Below are 17,289 nucleotides of genomic sequence, written 5' to 3' on the forward strand. Positions count from 1 at the left end.
GGTGTTTGATAGAAAAATTTCAAGTGCCAGAACTGGCACTTACGCACTAGACCACCCAAACAGCATGGCGCCTAGGTGCCAAAACCCGCGCATAAATGCCAGTTCACCTAAACCAGCAGAAATTCAAAATTTTCAAGATTTAAACAAAAATCACACATTTTAACGTCCAAATCTTCCTTTTTTTAAAAAACCAACATTAGGGTGCTTCATATAGCTCAAATCATCAAGTTTCTTGCCTCAAAAAAACTGGATTTCATCTTCTCGAGATTAAACTAAAGATGTTAAAATAGGAATGCAAATTCGATTCTTTTTTTAATTTTTGGTTTATGAACATAAAGTAAGCAACTAATTAACTTAACTAAATACTTGTAAGATGAAGGCAGTATAAGTAAAATATAATTTTTTCTTGTCATGAATAAGTAATAAGTAGATAAATTCTGTTGTGAAAGTATTCTAAATGTGTATTGTCAAATAGGAGCAATAATATTCTTTACCCTTACTAGAGATGCTATAAAGAACACTAGCTAATCTTTAGTTTGAATAATCTTGAAGACCAGTTAGGTAGGGAGGATACTAGCTCTCACTCTAGTGTTTCGTCTTCTCCTTCCACCTTGGGGCTAACATCCTGGATCAAAACCTAAGACTATAAATCAAATCGAGGTTTTTAGCCTGTCACTCTAAACTCCTCTAATTCTACACCCTTGAAAGATTTATTTCTCTATTTATTTACACTCAATTTGATGAACTACATTCTCATCCAGGAGATCATTTTGTGATTCTAAATCATTTGTTGATTGAGATAATACCATCTCGGAACTTATATGTTCTCACAACAGGTATTAACATCTTAATTGGTCAAATCAAGAACTAAATTAAGTACAAGGTTTTAAATCATCACAACTTTTTCCAACATTGAAACCTAATACTTCACACAACTTCCTTTCAACACTTAGTCACTTATATTTTTAAGTAATGAGATAAAGAAAACTACTCAGAAGTCATGGAGAAAACACAACCACACATGAGTTTAAAAGCTATCATGCACACGAACAAGAAATCTAAATTAAAACCAAGTGTAGTCACAAATATAAACTCTTATCTCAAATCTTCTCCACCAAATGTCTCAAAGTTCATTTGAATTCTCTTACTTCACTCACAATACAAACTAAACACTTAAAATAAATTAAGAAGAAATTTGTCGGCGGTGGCGACATACTTGGATGAATGACGACTATAAACTTTATGGGTGGTTGGTCTCTTATCTTGATGATCTAGCCTTATTTTAATAAAAATCCAAAAGGTGTCTTGATGTCCCTTCAAAATTTGTCCCCATTCAATGAATCTTCTAGAAGTTGCCTCTTATAAGCTAGTTGAATGAATTTTTGTGTCCACGGGATATTCCCCACATTTTTACTAAGGGTTACTTCAAACAAGTCTTAAAAAATTCATCTATATTCAATGAATCATCAAATAACCACTTCTGGTGCTTAAGCACGGGGTACCTAGCACTTAGGCGCCGCAGTTCATTTTTGCACCTTTCTTTATTTTTGCTCCAAATTTGACCCTTTTCACTCATTTTAGCATTTTTTTATCCATTTGATTGTACATGAATGAAAAACATGCAAATAAATTTCCTTAAAGTGCAACATTTCAAAAATAGGTATAAAAATGTGTATAAAAACGCTATATATTTTTGGTGTATGAGGTAGCTAGAGGGGATTTTAATGGTGATCAAGATGGAGGTTTAGTCATGTGATGAAAAGTTTATGGCACTTAGCCAAATATGGGAAGAAAACCCGAAATCAAGAGACCCTTGTTCCACGACACCGTTAGGGTGGGCTAAGAGGATCTAGGTTGGTCCCTAGAGTCCAAATGACAGATGTGGTGGTCCATGTTGGTTTAGACCAAGTAGCTCCAAGGGGGTTTAGGGTTTGGTTTTAAAATCATGGATTTAGCTTGGACTTGGGTTTAGGCTTAGCTAGAGTTTGGATTTGGCTTAATTGATTAGCAAATTTGGTGAAGGAGATTGTCACAAGGCAGTGAGAAGTCAATTAGGTTGAAATTGAGAGGCATTGGGAAGTCAATTTGGTGAGATTTGGATTTTACGGGAAAAATTGGGATTTTTTGTTTTAATTTAACTTAAGCTAGGTGTCAGTTGCCAAATTGGGAATTTTCAGTCACTGGAATAGATATCTCAACGTCTTTTTGAAATTAATTCATATGTATATAATTTGGGAAAGGTAGTATTTTAAATTTTTAGAATACAAGGTAGAACCAATCTCATATCCTTAGTGGTTTAAGTGAACAAGCCTAATACTGTGGTAATGCATCTATCTCGAAGGGTAGATGCAATATTTACTAGTGAGACTCGATTAAAAAAATTAAAGAATTTATGACATCCAATTAAGTATGCGAAAAAACTTTTTTTAATGTTGACCGACAAGTTCCCATATTTTATATGAAGAATTAAATATTATTTATATTAAGATGGGTTCTTAAACTTTTCCTATAAAGGAAATCCCCTACTGTTAATTAAATCTAAGATAACTCTAGTCACCTAAGAAAACTCTCAATAAAAATCAAGGGATATATTCTTCAAGGAGTTCAAAGGGGTAGGTCTTTTCAAAAGATTGGACAAAGAGGTGTCAGAAGGAAATGGCTCAAACTTGGAACATTATATTTTAGAATCCAATGGAAGAAGAACTAGGGGATGTCATGGATCCTATGGAGAACCTCGGTGACTTCCCAAGCTATCATATGGTCTGGCTTCAGTTTTAGAGAGAAGAATTAATGAATGTTTCATCCTACCAATTTTATTAATTAGGACTAACATTTATGTGAGATGGTCGCACAAAAAAACTGAAAGATATGAGGATCTAGGTCGTAATGAACGATAACCTCAAAATTGTAAGGCAAGTTAGGGCTTAAATTTTATGGTAGAGCTATACGAAGGCCGAAAGAAAGAGTTGAGGATTTATATCGCACTAAACAGACATCCTAAAAATCTTATGGCTTGTTATTTATGTCTAAGGAAAGATGTGCTATTGCAGATCCTCATATTGTTGCAGACTTAAGTTGTAGAAGGCCTCCCATGGAGTTAGCTCTAGGCTCCTTGGCGAATTAGTAGTCCTAAAGTCTAACGTTTAATGTTTTAAATGACAAGTTGAAGTTTAATCATTATTTGGAGATTAAAGTTGATTAGAGTGACACCGGTTAAGATCTCACAACTCCCTCATTTTGGTACCACTATTTTATTTTGAATTTACTTAGCTTAAACCAGTTGTAAAACTCATTTAAACCTGGGAGAGCTCATTAGCAACCATGTGTTTCCTCCTGCGAAGGACTCCCGTAAATTGAAAAGGACGTTTTAAGTTTAGTGACATTTCAAAGGATTTATGGTCACCTTCGCAACAATTTGTTTTAAATTTTTAAAAATGTTGATTAGTTTTTGAAAATGGTTTCAATTTTTGTAAGTAAAGTAAGGTGCACAACCAAGAAGGTATAATATTTTGCTAAAAAAGTAAATTGCAGAATCTAAAATGACATAAATTAAATAACACTATTAAAAGCATACTTGTCATCTTCTCAACATTCCTGTTGAAAGATTAACATTTGCAACATGTATATAATTTTATAGAAAATATAGATTGCAAGGGTGGATGAAGGTGTATCTAACAGACTCCAAACTATAACACGTTGAGTTCTTAAAGATCTTAGTGGATGATTTTGGCACAAAATATAGCAAGTTCAATTTTTCCTTCAAAGTATCCAAAAGATTCCAAAGTTTTTGGGGAATTACCTTTAACTACTTTAAGGATTTATTTAAACATTTTGAGTTCAATTTGAACTTATCATATTGTTCTATTAATCATCCAAGGTCAAGTTAAAAAGTTTACCCTGTTGCTCAGTGAACTTTGACATTTTAATCATCCCAAGAGTAGGGAACTCGGTTGATCAGTTGATATTTAATTTATGAGTTATGTAGGTGAATGCCTCTGAGGTAAGTTTAATCATTAAAGATTCTATACCCACCATTAAAGTTGGCCTCATAGTGTTTATAAGTGTTTATCATCAATCATGTTACTTTTCTAAACGTCATCAAGCAAGTTTAAATATTGAGCCTAGACCACTACCAAGCCCTTAACAATCTCAAAGGGAGAATTGGTAATTATTAAAATTTTAATTTAAGTGATACATACATACTACCCCTATTAAAATGTCATATTATCATCAATTGTGGGCTTAAAATAAATGAATTATCATCTTCCCAGCTTAAGCCCATCATTTCAGAATTATTTTTTTTTGATTAACTTCCAAATCCCAAAAATTTAGAAAATTATGATTTTACTCTTATTATGGAAAGGTAGGAAATTGGCTTCTACCTTTCAACCCATTATGTTTCAAATATTCAAAAGTATTCATTAAGATCAAAATTACTTATTTTTCCCTTTGATTAATACTAAATTTTGATTAAGGCACAAGAATCTAAAATGATCATTTTGGCCTTGGGGCCTTTTACCTCATAACTAATTAAGCATAATCCAAATGACTTTAAAAATTTTAAAGTACAGTCTCCAAGGGGCAATTAAGTCATGAGAGGAGAAAATGTGGTTTTCAAACTTTTATTTAATTTAATAATTATTTTAACCTAGAAAATAGGATTTTTAATATTAATTTATTTAATCTATTAAAATAAAATTTTTGTTTATGGGAAAATTGTTAGAGGTTCACTTGGGTTAGAGAAACACTTAGGCAAAATTCCATAATTTTTAGAAGTTAAATTTTAATTTTATTTAATAATTATTTATTAATTTTTTAGTGATTTAATTATATGAAAAATATGTTTTAATTTCAAGAAAATATTTTTTGTATATTTACTAAATCTCTATGAGTCTAAAGAACTAAGAGAAATAAATTATATATTTTTGTATTTTTTAATTATTTATTATAATTATATTAATGGGAAAATAATTAAAATAATTTTTAAGAACATTTTGAAATATTTTTGTATATTTTAAATTTTTAAATATTTTTTAATTATTTTTAATTCAAAATATAGTTAAAAAATGAAGTATTTTCTCAAAAAAATTTATTTTTTTAAGTGCCTTTAATTACTAGGAACTTAGAAAATCACTTTTCAAAACTTTCCTAAGAGTATTTAATTTAATATAATTATTTTTGTACAAAAACATAATTTTTCTAATAAAATTAACTTTAGTGCTCAAACTTAATAATATAATTTTTAAATTTTAACAGTAAGTTAACAAGATTTTTCTACTCAATGTGGAATTGATTTTCTTAATTTTTATTAATATTTAATTTAAATAAATTAATACAAGATATAAACATTTACATTATTATAGAAATGCACTAAATCATTCAAATTATCAATGTGTTTTTTTAAGCTCCTCTCACCACAGGAAACCTACTAAAATTTATCTCATAATTTTCAAGTGATATTTTAATTTATATAACTAATTTAAGCCAAAATAGCCATCCGAGCTTGAAAAATAGTGTTACAAACATAAGGATTCTCTCTAACCTTGGAAAAATCAAAGAATATCTCCTCTTTCATGAGGAAAAAAACCCTAAAAATCTCAAGCTATGATGAGAAATATTTAATCATAATAAATTAAACTACTACAAATACTATTTAATTAATTAAAAATAAGACACTTAGCAAATAATTTCTATTTTTGTTCCACATTATTTCTCTCTAATCACTGAGTAAGAGGGTATTTTATTTTATTTTTATGATATCTCTATGAAATATTATGAATTTTTAAAGATTTGGCATTTATTTAACTTTGAAAAAGGCCTATTTTTCTACTTATCCACGCAATGTCATGACATCCTTGTCTGCTCCAAAATTTCCACGCGGCGCTCCGCCATTCGACGCCGCCAAACACCTCAACACCTCGTCAGTCCACGGTTTCTTTCCAACCATCCATTTGGTACAATCTACAGCACTCGTTTGATACACGTGGAAATAGAAGACATTCAATCATCGTCCACAATCTCTCTGACCCGAGAGTTTTTCAACTTTAAATCTTAATATCTCTCTTGATACTCAATCAAATCACATGTGGTTTGTTCCTACACCTTCATCTTTAAGATGAACACATTCATATGGTTACAATGTTAAAAAAATTTAGTTTATACAATTGGAGAGTCAAATTAAGCTCGATTTAGGGTCAGAGCTCAATAACCATATCTCAGAGGTGGGGCCTCAATCAGATGGTTGGAAAAGCATTATAGGAGTCCAACGAGCCTTCAGATGAGATCTTTGGTTGTGGTGAATTGCCTAGGTATGATATGGCCAAGTCTGATTTCAGCAATTGGTCTAGATCTGGGTTAAAGGCTCTCTGTGATAAGGCTTTTGCGGGGAGTCAACTCCTCTAACTCTGGGGATGGTGTCTGCACAGTTAATTGAACTTTGGTGGACTATGGTGGTGTGGGGAAATATGTCCTAGTTTTCTCTGAAATTTGAACTTAGAATTAAGCTCTCACAGAGGAATATTGAGGGGGAAAATGATGAGCTTGAGCTTATGAGTTCTTGGAGAGTGTTTGAAAGCAATGGGGTAGAGTTTCCCTAAGGAAATTGGTTAGCTCATTTTTTGGCCATGGAAAAGGTGGTTAAAATAGAGGGCAAATGGGTAGTTGGTTGGGCTCCACTTTGGGTGCAATCAATAGCTTATGTGGAGTGCTAAATAATGCCAAAGAATAATTGGAATGAGCCAGTTTGGATGGGTGCAAACGGGTTTGGATTGAGGCATGGGATCTCTTGATTTTGGCTCCTTCGATGACTAGGATGGCTAGCCAGGATAGAGGAGGTGCTCAAATGCCTCAGAAATCTTAGAGGATTCAATCAAGGTAACTAATTGGGTTGGTGATGGGTTATTGCAAAGATCTCCTTGACTTAGTATTTTTAGGAAACAAATCCCTTAATTTGACCAACTCTTGGTCCATGGCTCATGTAGGTTGGGCTAAGTGGATTTAGACTAGCCCCTAGAGTCCACATGGTGGTTTTAGTGGTCTTAGTTTGACCACTTTCGCTAGGTTTGATTACATTAGGGTTATGGGTCAATTTGAGGTTAATATTGGCTATGTTGAGCTAATCATGACATTGGACTCAATTGATTGATCAAGATGATGTAGATAATTTTTAAAATGACTTTAGAAAATTTTTGGAGTTATTTTGAATTGATTTGGAAGTTCAAATTGAAGGATTTTGGCTTATGATCAATTTTTGGTGTGCTAGGTTAGACTGTGGTTTCAGTTGGGCTAGAGTTTTGCTATGGCCCAATTTATGGATCAATTTGATGTGGGTGATTGTCATGAAGGGTTTTTTATACCAATTGGGTGGAAATTTTGGGTTTATGGAGTTCAATCTGGTGGAATTTGGGGACATGGCTAATCTGGGGAAAAATTAGGGGTTTGCTCCAAGTTGAGTTTTAAGTGAAATTAAGGCTTTACCAGGGATAATTAAAGGCTCAATTTGACATGGAAAATTTTTTTAAAGTGTTTATGATGAAAAAATGGGGCAACTGCATGGACTTTGGGGTTCATTAGAGTGAGATTTTGTTTTTGGGTCAAATTGGGGTTTTTAGATTTGCGTTAAAATTAGATTGAAATGTGGGTCAATTGGGCTTAGATTTAGTTTCAATCAAGCTTGGACATGATGAATTTGAGTTTAAAATTGAAACTGGGGAAGATTGGGATCAAATTGGTGGACATTAATGGTGAATTGGCATAATTGGGCCTTTAAATGTAATTTGGGACTTTTGGTCAAAATGGGTCAAATTAGTCAAATTGAGCTCAATGGAGTGATTCAAATTGATTTTGGGGATATTTAAAATGATTTTAAAGGTTTTGGGACAATTTGGGTCACCAAGGGTATTTTGGTAATTTTGGCAAATATGGGGTATGTTAGTTATTTTGAAAATTTTGTGGTGTTTAGGGCAATTTGGGCAGTTTCAAATGGTTTGAGATGATTTTTAGACAATTTTGAGCATTTTGGGAACACTTGGGAATCTTAGCCAATTTTGTGGTTTCAAGGGTAATTTGGTTGATTTGGATAGGTTTGGGGGCAAAAGGCTAAGTTGGGTATTTTGTTAAAATTGGGTTGTCAATAACTATATATGAGCCATGGATCAATAGAATTTCTTCCTTTGGGTTTTACATGTACTGGAGCTAGCTAAACACTAGCTTAGGGTTAAGGGGTCTAGGGGACCATCTACAAACAGTAAAGTCCTACGGCTAGACCTTAGTCTACTAAAGAGGGAAGGCTAGACCTCAACAAAAAGTGAGGTTAACCCTATGTTTGAGCTTGGTTCTAGGCCATTTGAGGGTTAAAATTGGTCTAGTGGAATGTTGTGAAGAGTGTAGAATTCAAATTTAGGGAAATTAAATGGGTTAGGGAGTTCAATTTGGTGGAATTTTGAAATTGGGCAAATTTGGGGCCTTCAGATTAGGCTTGAGAATTGTCCTTGAAATTGGGATCATTTGGGCTACAATTTGGTTTCAATTGGGCTTATATACATAATGAAATTTGAATTGGATTTAGAACTGTGGAAGTTTGAAATCAATTTGATGGAAATTGGGGATGATTTGAAGATTTTAGGCATTTTGGAATAAAATTGGGATTTTGGTCAAATTTGGTCAAATTGGTCATTTTGGGCCCAATGGGTGGTTAGGATTAATTTTAGAGATGTTTGGAATTATTTGGGACGTTTTGAGTATTTTTGGGCCATGAGGTGCATTTTGGTATTTTTGACGAAGTTAGGGGTATTTTGGCAGTTTTGGAAACTTTGAGGTATTTTAGGCATGGGTGGTTTGAAATGGTTTGGGATGATTTTTTAAGAGATTTTGAGAATTTTGGAAATTTTCAAAAATTTGGGCTTTTAGGGGCAATTTGGTAATTTTGGAAAAGTTTGGGGGCAAAAGGTCAAAATTGGGGTTTAATGAGGAGGCCAACCACAAAATTACCCTTATGGTGCCATGAGACCATGCAAATCCTCCAATTTAGATTCTCTATGTATTGGTCTTAGCCATCCTAGCCAAAGGCAAAGGGTTTGGGGGACCTCCAGATAAGTTTCCAAGGGAGTAGGGGATCATACTAAGCATGATTAGTTAAGGGTAATAGCTTTGGAGTGAAAGTGAGTGGTCAAGTGTGTGTGTGTATAAGAGTGATAAAACCACACTACTCAAGGCTAACCATAAGGCTAGAATCTTCTGTAGGGACTCCTCATGAGCTCCCTATGCTTGGCTTCTAATAATTATTAGAGGTTAGAGTCAAACATGTGGAACTACAAGAAGAACAATGAGGTGTCTAGAATTTCTATTGGGATAGGGTTTTATTACTAGTTTTCTAGGATATTCAATAGGAAAGTCCTATGGCTAGATCCTAAACTTCTAGAGAAGAAAGACTAGACCTCAACAAAAAGTGAGGTCAACACCCATAAGTTTGTCCAAGAATTTCCATTGGTACCTTTTGCCTAGCACTAATGACCAACTTAGCAAAACTAGTGTGAGTACTCAAGAAATTCTTAAATATGAAGTGAGAGAAACCATTGTTGGAGTAGTGATTTATGGAAATCCGAAGTTTTCTATGATCAAAACTAGCCATTAATAAGTGAGTGATATTAGTGTGTAGAAAATTGTTCAACCAAAATTCATTGGAAAAGAATTTATCTATTCTCTCCCATAGGTTGCCTCTTCTCCATGTAAATTTGTCACCTTAGAACCCAAGGTCATGCAGTCTAACATCCTTAATAGAGTCATTAAATTTTGTAATTTTGGCAAGGTCAGCTGGCCTCCTACAATTTTTTGAAGTGGAGGTGGCAGTGCAGTTGAAATCACCACCCACAATCCGATTACTAGCCATTGAACCACTAATGCTAATAACTTGTTCCCATAGAATTATTTGAGCAGTAGAAGAGCAAGCAGCATACACTGTAGTAGCAAAGTGATGCAAGAAGATTTGTTGTGTAATGTTTTTCAAATATTTTTCAATTTTACAAAACAAACACGAAAACACTTGTAATAAATATGCATTTTAATCCAATAAAAATAACTTAGTAAAATAATTTTATCTTTTAAAATAATTAAATTGTCAAATTCGTAATAATAATAATAGAAGTATGAAAACTAAACAAAATTTATGTGACGAAGAGTTCAAATTTAAGTAAGCATCCTTCTCCTTTACAATGAGTATATGGATTGTGAAGAAATTAAATTCATTATATTTTTTTTTATGTAAGGAGCATAGCTCCAATTAATTAAATGTAGCCAAGTACAAAGAGAAGGAAGGTGACAGGAGAGGGCCTTTATAAAGGGAAGCACCTCTCTAACCTATTACACATACTTTCTAAGATAAGGGATAGGCAAACGATCACTGGATAAAAGGAAGTCCAGTGGGGGGGAATTCTTCTACTAACTAGTGGAACTTCTGTAAAAAGTCCCCTCCTAGCTAGCCAGTTGGCTGGTCTGTTTCCTTCTCTGTGAATATGAGAAAACTTTAAAGAGCAAACTTTAAGCAGTTGATGAATATCAGACATCCAGCAGATTAAATTCCATGGAGTTTTTGAGATCCCATGGAGGATGTTAATAAGTTGCAAGGAGTCAGATTCAACCCATAACTGATCAAGCAAGCAAGATCTGGCTAAGTTGAGGGCCCAGAAAACTGCTTGACATTCTGCCTCAAGTGAGTCAACAGCCTTGATTGGAGATTGGAAATATAAGATGCATTTCCCCTCATGGTTCCTAAAAACCCCACCAATGCCTGCAGACTGGGATTTATGGCTGCCATCTATGTTAATTTTGATCCAACCAAGCTTTGGGAGAGTCCAGCAGATAGTCACAACTTTGGAAGTTTGAGGCTTGAGAAAAGAAACAATCTCCAACACAGTCTTATACTTTTTAAAGTTGATCAGTTTTTGAATGAAAGCAATACAATTTAGACCCACCGTCTTAGGATCGATAAGGGAGCTATCATGCTTTGCCTGGTTCCTTGCCATCCACACAAACCATGCCACAATATTGGGGATGTCCTGGAGTTCAGCACCCCTCCAATCAGCCCAGCTAGTATAGAACATCTTCCATGTGAGGTGCAAGGTTGGGATTCTAAGTTTACCAATCACAAATGACCAAACATCCTGTACCCAATGACACTCAAAGAACAGATGGGAAATTGTTTCCTCTTGAGATAAGCAGAAAAAGCATCTAGAAGGACCCCTCAAACCCTTCAATTTTAGGATGTCATCCGTGGGAATCATTTTTGAGAAAAGTCTCCAAATGAAGAAGGACATGGATGGGGTAAGGAATTTATTCCAGATGGTGTGACCCCAGTGTACCAGATGGGGTTGCTGAGAAGGGATAGGGTTCTTTCTAACCACAATTTTGTCTTTCACCCCAGGTTTGATAGTAAGCTTCTGAATATTGCTTATTTGAGATGGGCTACAGAAAGGAATGATAGGAGCAAGGTTCCACTTGCCAAGAGCCCAGATGTCTTTCACAAACATAGGGGTAGCTGGGACAAACTGGTCCTGAATAAGGCAACCATCCAATGACCAATTATCCCACCAGATGTTAACCAAGCCCTCACCAAGTTCCCAGACAAACAACTGTTCAGCATCCTGTCTAACTTTTAACATCCTTTTCCAGATTGGAGAATCCCCCACACCCACTGAGATTTGGGTGGGGTGAAGATGTCTGCAATATTTGCCCCACAGGAATTCAGCCCATAAGGAAGACTGAGATCTAAATCTGAGCCATAGCTTGCAGAAATTGGAGTGCATAATTTGGGAGAAAGACTTGAATCTTAATCCACCCTCCTCAGCAGGTTTACACACCTTAGCCCAAGAGGTCCAGTGTTTTTGCTTCCTATGGCCAGCCCATAGGAATCTATTAAAGATACCTTCTAATAGTTTCTGAGAGGATTTTTTAAGAATGTTCATTTGTAGTAAGTAGGATGGTAAGGCAGAAAGAACACTTTTGAGAAGTGTAATTCTACCTCCATTAGATAAAAAGAAATTCTCCCAAGCATGCAATTTACTCTGTACCTTGTCAATTATGTGATCAAATTGGATGTTCTTAGTTCTTCCTTTGATAAGAACAGCCCCCAGATATTTCATAGGAAGGATACTGTTTTTGAAACCAGTGAAATCAGCAACCCAGTCTTTAAACTCATTGATGCACTGCTTACTGTAGATGGAAAGGCACTTCATTTTATTGAATTCCATAATAGAAACATCCTGAAAAGTCTCCAGATTCTGCAATAAAATTTTGACAGCACATTTGGAAGCTTTTGTGAAGATTATGATGTCATCAGCAAAGGCCAGGTGATTGATTAATAAGGAAGATTTGTGACTATAAAGAGAATGGGGTTTCCTGGATGCCATCTCATTCAAAATTCTTGATAAGTAGTCAAAAGCTAGAATAAAGATGGTAGGGGAAAGAGGGTCACCTTGTTTTATACCTCTAGAAGCACTGAAAAACCCATGAGTGGATCCATTAATGAGAATTGAATGGAAATTGTTTGACAGCCATCTGCTGATCAGATGGACAAAGGAGGATGAGAAACCTCTAGCAATCAAAACCTGTTCAATGAAACTCCAGCTTATAGTATCATAGGCTTTTTTGATATCTAATTTGAAAATTAGATTGCCTCCTCTAGTGACTCTGTCCAAGTCCAGCACCAATTCTTGGGCCAAGAGCACATTATCCACAATATTTCTATCCCTGATGAAGGCAGACTGATTCCTGCTGATGAGCTTGTTTAGATGGGGCTGTAGTCTTTGGACCAAGATTTTACTGATTATCTTTGAGATAACAGAAGTAAGACTAATGGGTCTGAAATCCTCCCATTTGCAAGGAGTTTTGTCTTTAGGCACTAAAGTAATGGTTGAAGAGGAGAAGTATTTGGGAAGGTCAGCCCCCCAGAAGAAGCTTTGGACAGTGGCAATAACATCACCTTTCACAACATGCCAAGCCTTTTTGTAGAAGTCAGCAGAGAATCCATCAGGGCCAGCCACCTTTGTGCTATCTATGGATTTAAGAGCTTCCCAAATTTCCTTTTCATCAGGGATGTTAGTAAGGGATAGAAATAACTTATCTCCATATATAAAAACAACTTTACAACCCTTGTGCTATCTAGGGATCCGTATATATATTATAATTATTTTTACTAATGTTATTTTTATTAGGAATAAGTTGCATATTTATTAATAGTGTTGTCGTGTGTGTTGTGTAATATTAAAAAATATTTACAAAAGCAACACACAATAAATAGCACATCAAGTTTTTGGAGTTGTTGTCAGGGAGTAACGGTAAATTCTTTATAATTTAAAACATTTCATTTGAACTAAAATCTTATTATAGTTTAATTTGAATATTTTCATATTTTAGCTTGTTTGCTTATTTTAATTACTTATTATGTTTGTTTATACATAGTTGAAGATCTGAAAATTTAGTACCTTGTGATTTAAAGTTAGAAAAGAACAACGAGAAAAATTTGAAAATAATAAAAAGAAATAGATAATTTTAGCAAAATGGCTTGCAATTTAAACAATTCTGGAAAGGAAAATGAGCAAAGGGCCTATGATCAGACCCACTCATAGCCAGATGTTGGACAGAAGTATGGAGGATCTCTCTAAACCATAAGTCATTTACTAGAAACTTTCAAGCCTCTCTCAGATCTTCCCCCTTCTCCAAGTAAATTTAGGACCTTTGAACCCCAAATCAAAGAGCCCAGCAGACTGAATGTTATCATTGAAAGTGTTAATTCGACTAATATCAGGAGATCTCCCTCCCTTCTTCTCACAGGGAGAAGAGAGGCTGTTAAAATCACCACCAACAACCCAGAAATCCTTAATAGAGGAACTGAGCTCTAATAATCCTTGCCAAAGGTTCAGTCTTGCAGTAGCTGTACAGCCAGCATAAATGAAGGTAGCAAATCCCTGATAGTAACTGAAATTGAGTTGAAGATGGATGAACTGATCTCCATCTACAAGAACATTGCAAAGGACTTCTTTTCTGCATAGAATCCAAATTTTGTTATTAGAATTTGTAAGAAGCTGGAATCCAGGGAATTTTCTCACAAATCTGTTGACATTTTTAGAGACCATTGGTTCAAGAAGAGCAATGATCCAAGGTTTATACATCCTGTTGAGGGCTAGAACTCTATTAAGGGAATTGGGATGAGCAAGTCCCCTAACATTCCAACAGATTAAGTTCATTAACCTATAGAAATTGATTTCCCTCTTCTCCTAGTTCTAATAGAGCTAGAAGAAGGAGGGTAGGGGGCTTCCTCCAAAGGGGTGGAAAAAGACATAAGATTCTTTAATTCCAGAGGCAATTTCTTCTTCTTAGTTCTTTGGACTTGCCAGCCATCTTCAAGGTTTCTGGTTAACTGCAAAAGCAAAGGGTCCTCCTCTGGGATCTCATTAACTGTTGTCTCAGTGTCAGCAGGAAGGGTGGAGGGATTCGACTAATATCAGGAGATCTCCCTCCCTTCTTCTCACAGGGAGAAGAGATGCTGTTAAAATCACCACCAACAACCCAGAAATCCTTAATAGAGGAACTGAGCTCTAATAATCCTTGCCAAAGGTTCAGTCTTGCAGTAGCTGTACAGCCAGCATAAATGAAGGTAGCAAATCCCTGATAGTAACTGAAATTGAGTTGAAGATGGATGAATTGATCTCCATCTATAAGAACAGTGCAAAGGACTTCTTTTCTGCATAGAATCCAAATTTTGTTATTAGAATTTGTAAGAAGCTGGAATCCAGGGAATTTTCTCACAAATCTGTTGACATTTTTAGAGACCATTGGTTCAAGAAGAGCAATGATCCAAGGTTTATACATCCTGTTGAGGGCTAGAACTCTATTAAGGGAATTGGGATGAGCAAGTCCCCTAACATTCCAACAGATTAAGTTCATTAACCAATAGAAGTGGATTTCCCTCTTCTCCTAGTTCTACTAGAGCTAGAGGAAGGAGGGTAGGGGGCTTCCTCCAAAGGGGTGGAAGAAGACATAAGATTCTTTAATTCCAGAGGCAATTTCTTCTTCTTAGTTCTTTGGACTTGCCAGCCATCTTCAAGGTTTCTGGTTAACTGCAAAAGCAAAGGGTCCTCCTCTGGGATCTCATTAACTGTTGTCTCAGTGTCAGCAAGAAGTGTGGAGGGATCAGTGCAAAGATTTTGATCAGTTGAGATAGATTGTGGCATGGGATGGAGGTGCTCAATGGGTGAGTCATGAGCAGATTGGGGATTGGGAATCACACTCTCTTGTACCAAAACTTGAGGAAGCTCTTGTGCAACAGTTCCAGGCAATTCAGTCCTTATATCAGTACCAGTAATAGCAGTAGGTACCTCCTTGTTCTGAGGAACAATCTCCTCTGAAAGTTGCTTGGGGGTCTTCCTTCTGAGTGTAGGATGGAGTCTGAAACACTTATCATCAGTATGACCAAACATATTGCAATGATGGCAATAGTAAGGCCTTTGTTCAGCTATGATTTTCTGCCAATAGCCATTATGTTCAGTGCCTAACCATATTTCCTCCACAGCTGGAAGGGTAATGTTTCTCTCCACTAGGATTCTAGCTACAGAAGGTCTAGACAAGTTGAAAGTAGGGCCATCCAATTTCAATGGTCTTCCCAATGCTTTGCCAATGTTGAAAAGGACTTTATGGTTGAAATAATGCAGTTTAAGCCCAGGTAACTTAAACCATATAGGGACAATGGGAAGTTCTTTGTTGGGATCAAAATCAGGAGTCCACTTTAAAAGCTTCATTGGAATACCTTCAATCAATATGGATTGTTTGGAGAAGATTCTTGCATAGTCTTCCTCTCTTGAGAGATTAATAAGTATGTGTCTGCCATCAAGTAAGCCAACTTTCCAAGCCCCTTTGAATTTCAAACCATCAAAAAACCTTCTTACAGACTCCATCTTTGGGTGGCCAAGTTGGAATTTACCAATTAAGGTAAATTTTTGACATTCAGTTAACCCATTTAGATCCTCTTCAGTAAAGTAGATTGCCAACTTCCCACCTTTCTTGCTAATAGGTTTAAACAGGGGGTCATGACCCTCATGATAATCTTGAGGAAAGACCAAATCATCAGGATTATGCACTGCCTCCTGACCTTTCCCCACAATGTCAGCAAAAGTGGCTTTGGCCCACTGAATGTTGGTGGAGATGTCAATGGGAATAGGGTCAGACATCACAAAAAAAGTCAAAGGAACCCCAAGCAGGCATAAGTCAGAGAACAGCCAAAGAACCTAACTTCGCAGCTAGTGAAGCAAGCAAACAGCCAAGCAGGGAAAGAGAAACCACAAAGAGGCTAAACAAAGGAAGGAAGATGAGTCTTAATAAACCAAAACTCCAGTGGGGTGTCAAAGGAAACAACCCCAACAGAAACAGCAAACAAAGGCAAAACTATGGAACAGCCAATGGAACAGTAAAGGTTTGAAATGGAAAAACCCGGGAAGGTGTAAAAGCTTAAAGGGTCGAAAAAACCTGCTATGCCCAGTAAAGAGATGAGAGAAAAACAGTTGATGACAGTTATTAGCAAGTAATAAACCCTTTACCACATCAAGTAGGATATATATAATTTTATTGTGCCAAATAGGAGAAACTCTATTCTTTACCCTCTTTCAAGTGCATAAAGAACACTGACTAATCCAAAGTTTGGTCCCTAATTCTGTGGTTAGGTTTGGAGGATACCAGCTCTCACTCCAGAGCTCCCACTACTCCCTCTCCTGAGGCCTATCAATCTCACAATAGTTTCAAATCAACTGGATCAAATTAAGGATTTTAATATGTCACAGCAAAAATCTCCAATTTTGTATCTAACAAACTATATTTCCCTATTTATTTGCATTCATCACCATGGATAACATCTCACCCATGAAATTGAATGTGACTCTCCTCATGTTGTAGAAATCATAACCCTTTCAGATCAAATGTTTTTCAACACATTGTAACATTTCAATTGACTAGATCAAAAAGTAAATGAAGATCGGAGTTCAAATCATCACAAATTTTTTATAATTAAAATCGTATAAAACAAAATCAATTCTTCACAAAATCCTATCTTAAAGCGGGGAGAAAGATAGTGAAGATTACTTAGAATTCCCTCCAAAGTTTTATCCAAAAGTCAACATTTTGAATTCCAAAGAACATGTTTATTGATTCAAGAGACATATCCCTTCATCAAAGAACCTTCCAAAGTATATAGATGCATTGAATCACTCCATGGGGCGTTTGAAACAAGTGGACCCTTCAAAATTCAAG

At 35.5% G+C, this 17,289-nt stretch overlaps 1 protein-coding gene across 1 annotated transcript in view; it reads right to left on the bottom strand.

The window, feature by feature from the left end:
* Positions 1-14,826, bottom strand: part of LOC110037750 — a 148,746-nt gene extending 133,920 nt beyond the window's left edge. The window contains exons 1-3 of the mRNA XM_020742454.1: positions 14,450-14,826; positions 13,727-14,211; positions 10,440-13,045 (exon numbers count right to left, since the gene is read on the bottom strand). Coding sequence (XP_020598113.1) covers positions 10,440-13,045; positions 13,727-14,211; positions 14,450-14,826 — 3,468 coding nt within the window. The remainder of the gene's footprint in view (positions 1-10,439; positions 13,046-13,726; positions 14,212-14,449) is intronic.
* Between the last annotated feature and the right edge of the window lie 2,463 nt (positions 14,827-17,289).

Source organism: Phalaenopsis equestris, unplaced genomic scaffold (genome assembly GCF_001263595.1).
Source record: "Phalaenopsis equestris unplaced genomic scaffold, ASM126359v1 Scaffold224420, whole genome shotgun sequence".
In the NCBI taxonomy this organism is placed as follows: domain Eukaryota; kingdom Viridiplantae; phylum Streptophyta; class Magnoliopsida; order Asparagales; family Orchidaceae; genus Phalaenopsis; species Phalaenopsis equestris.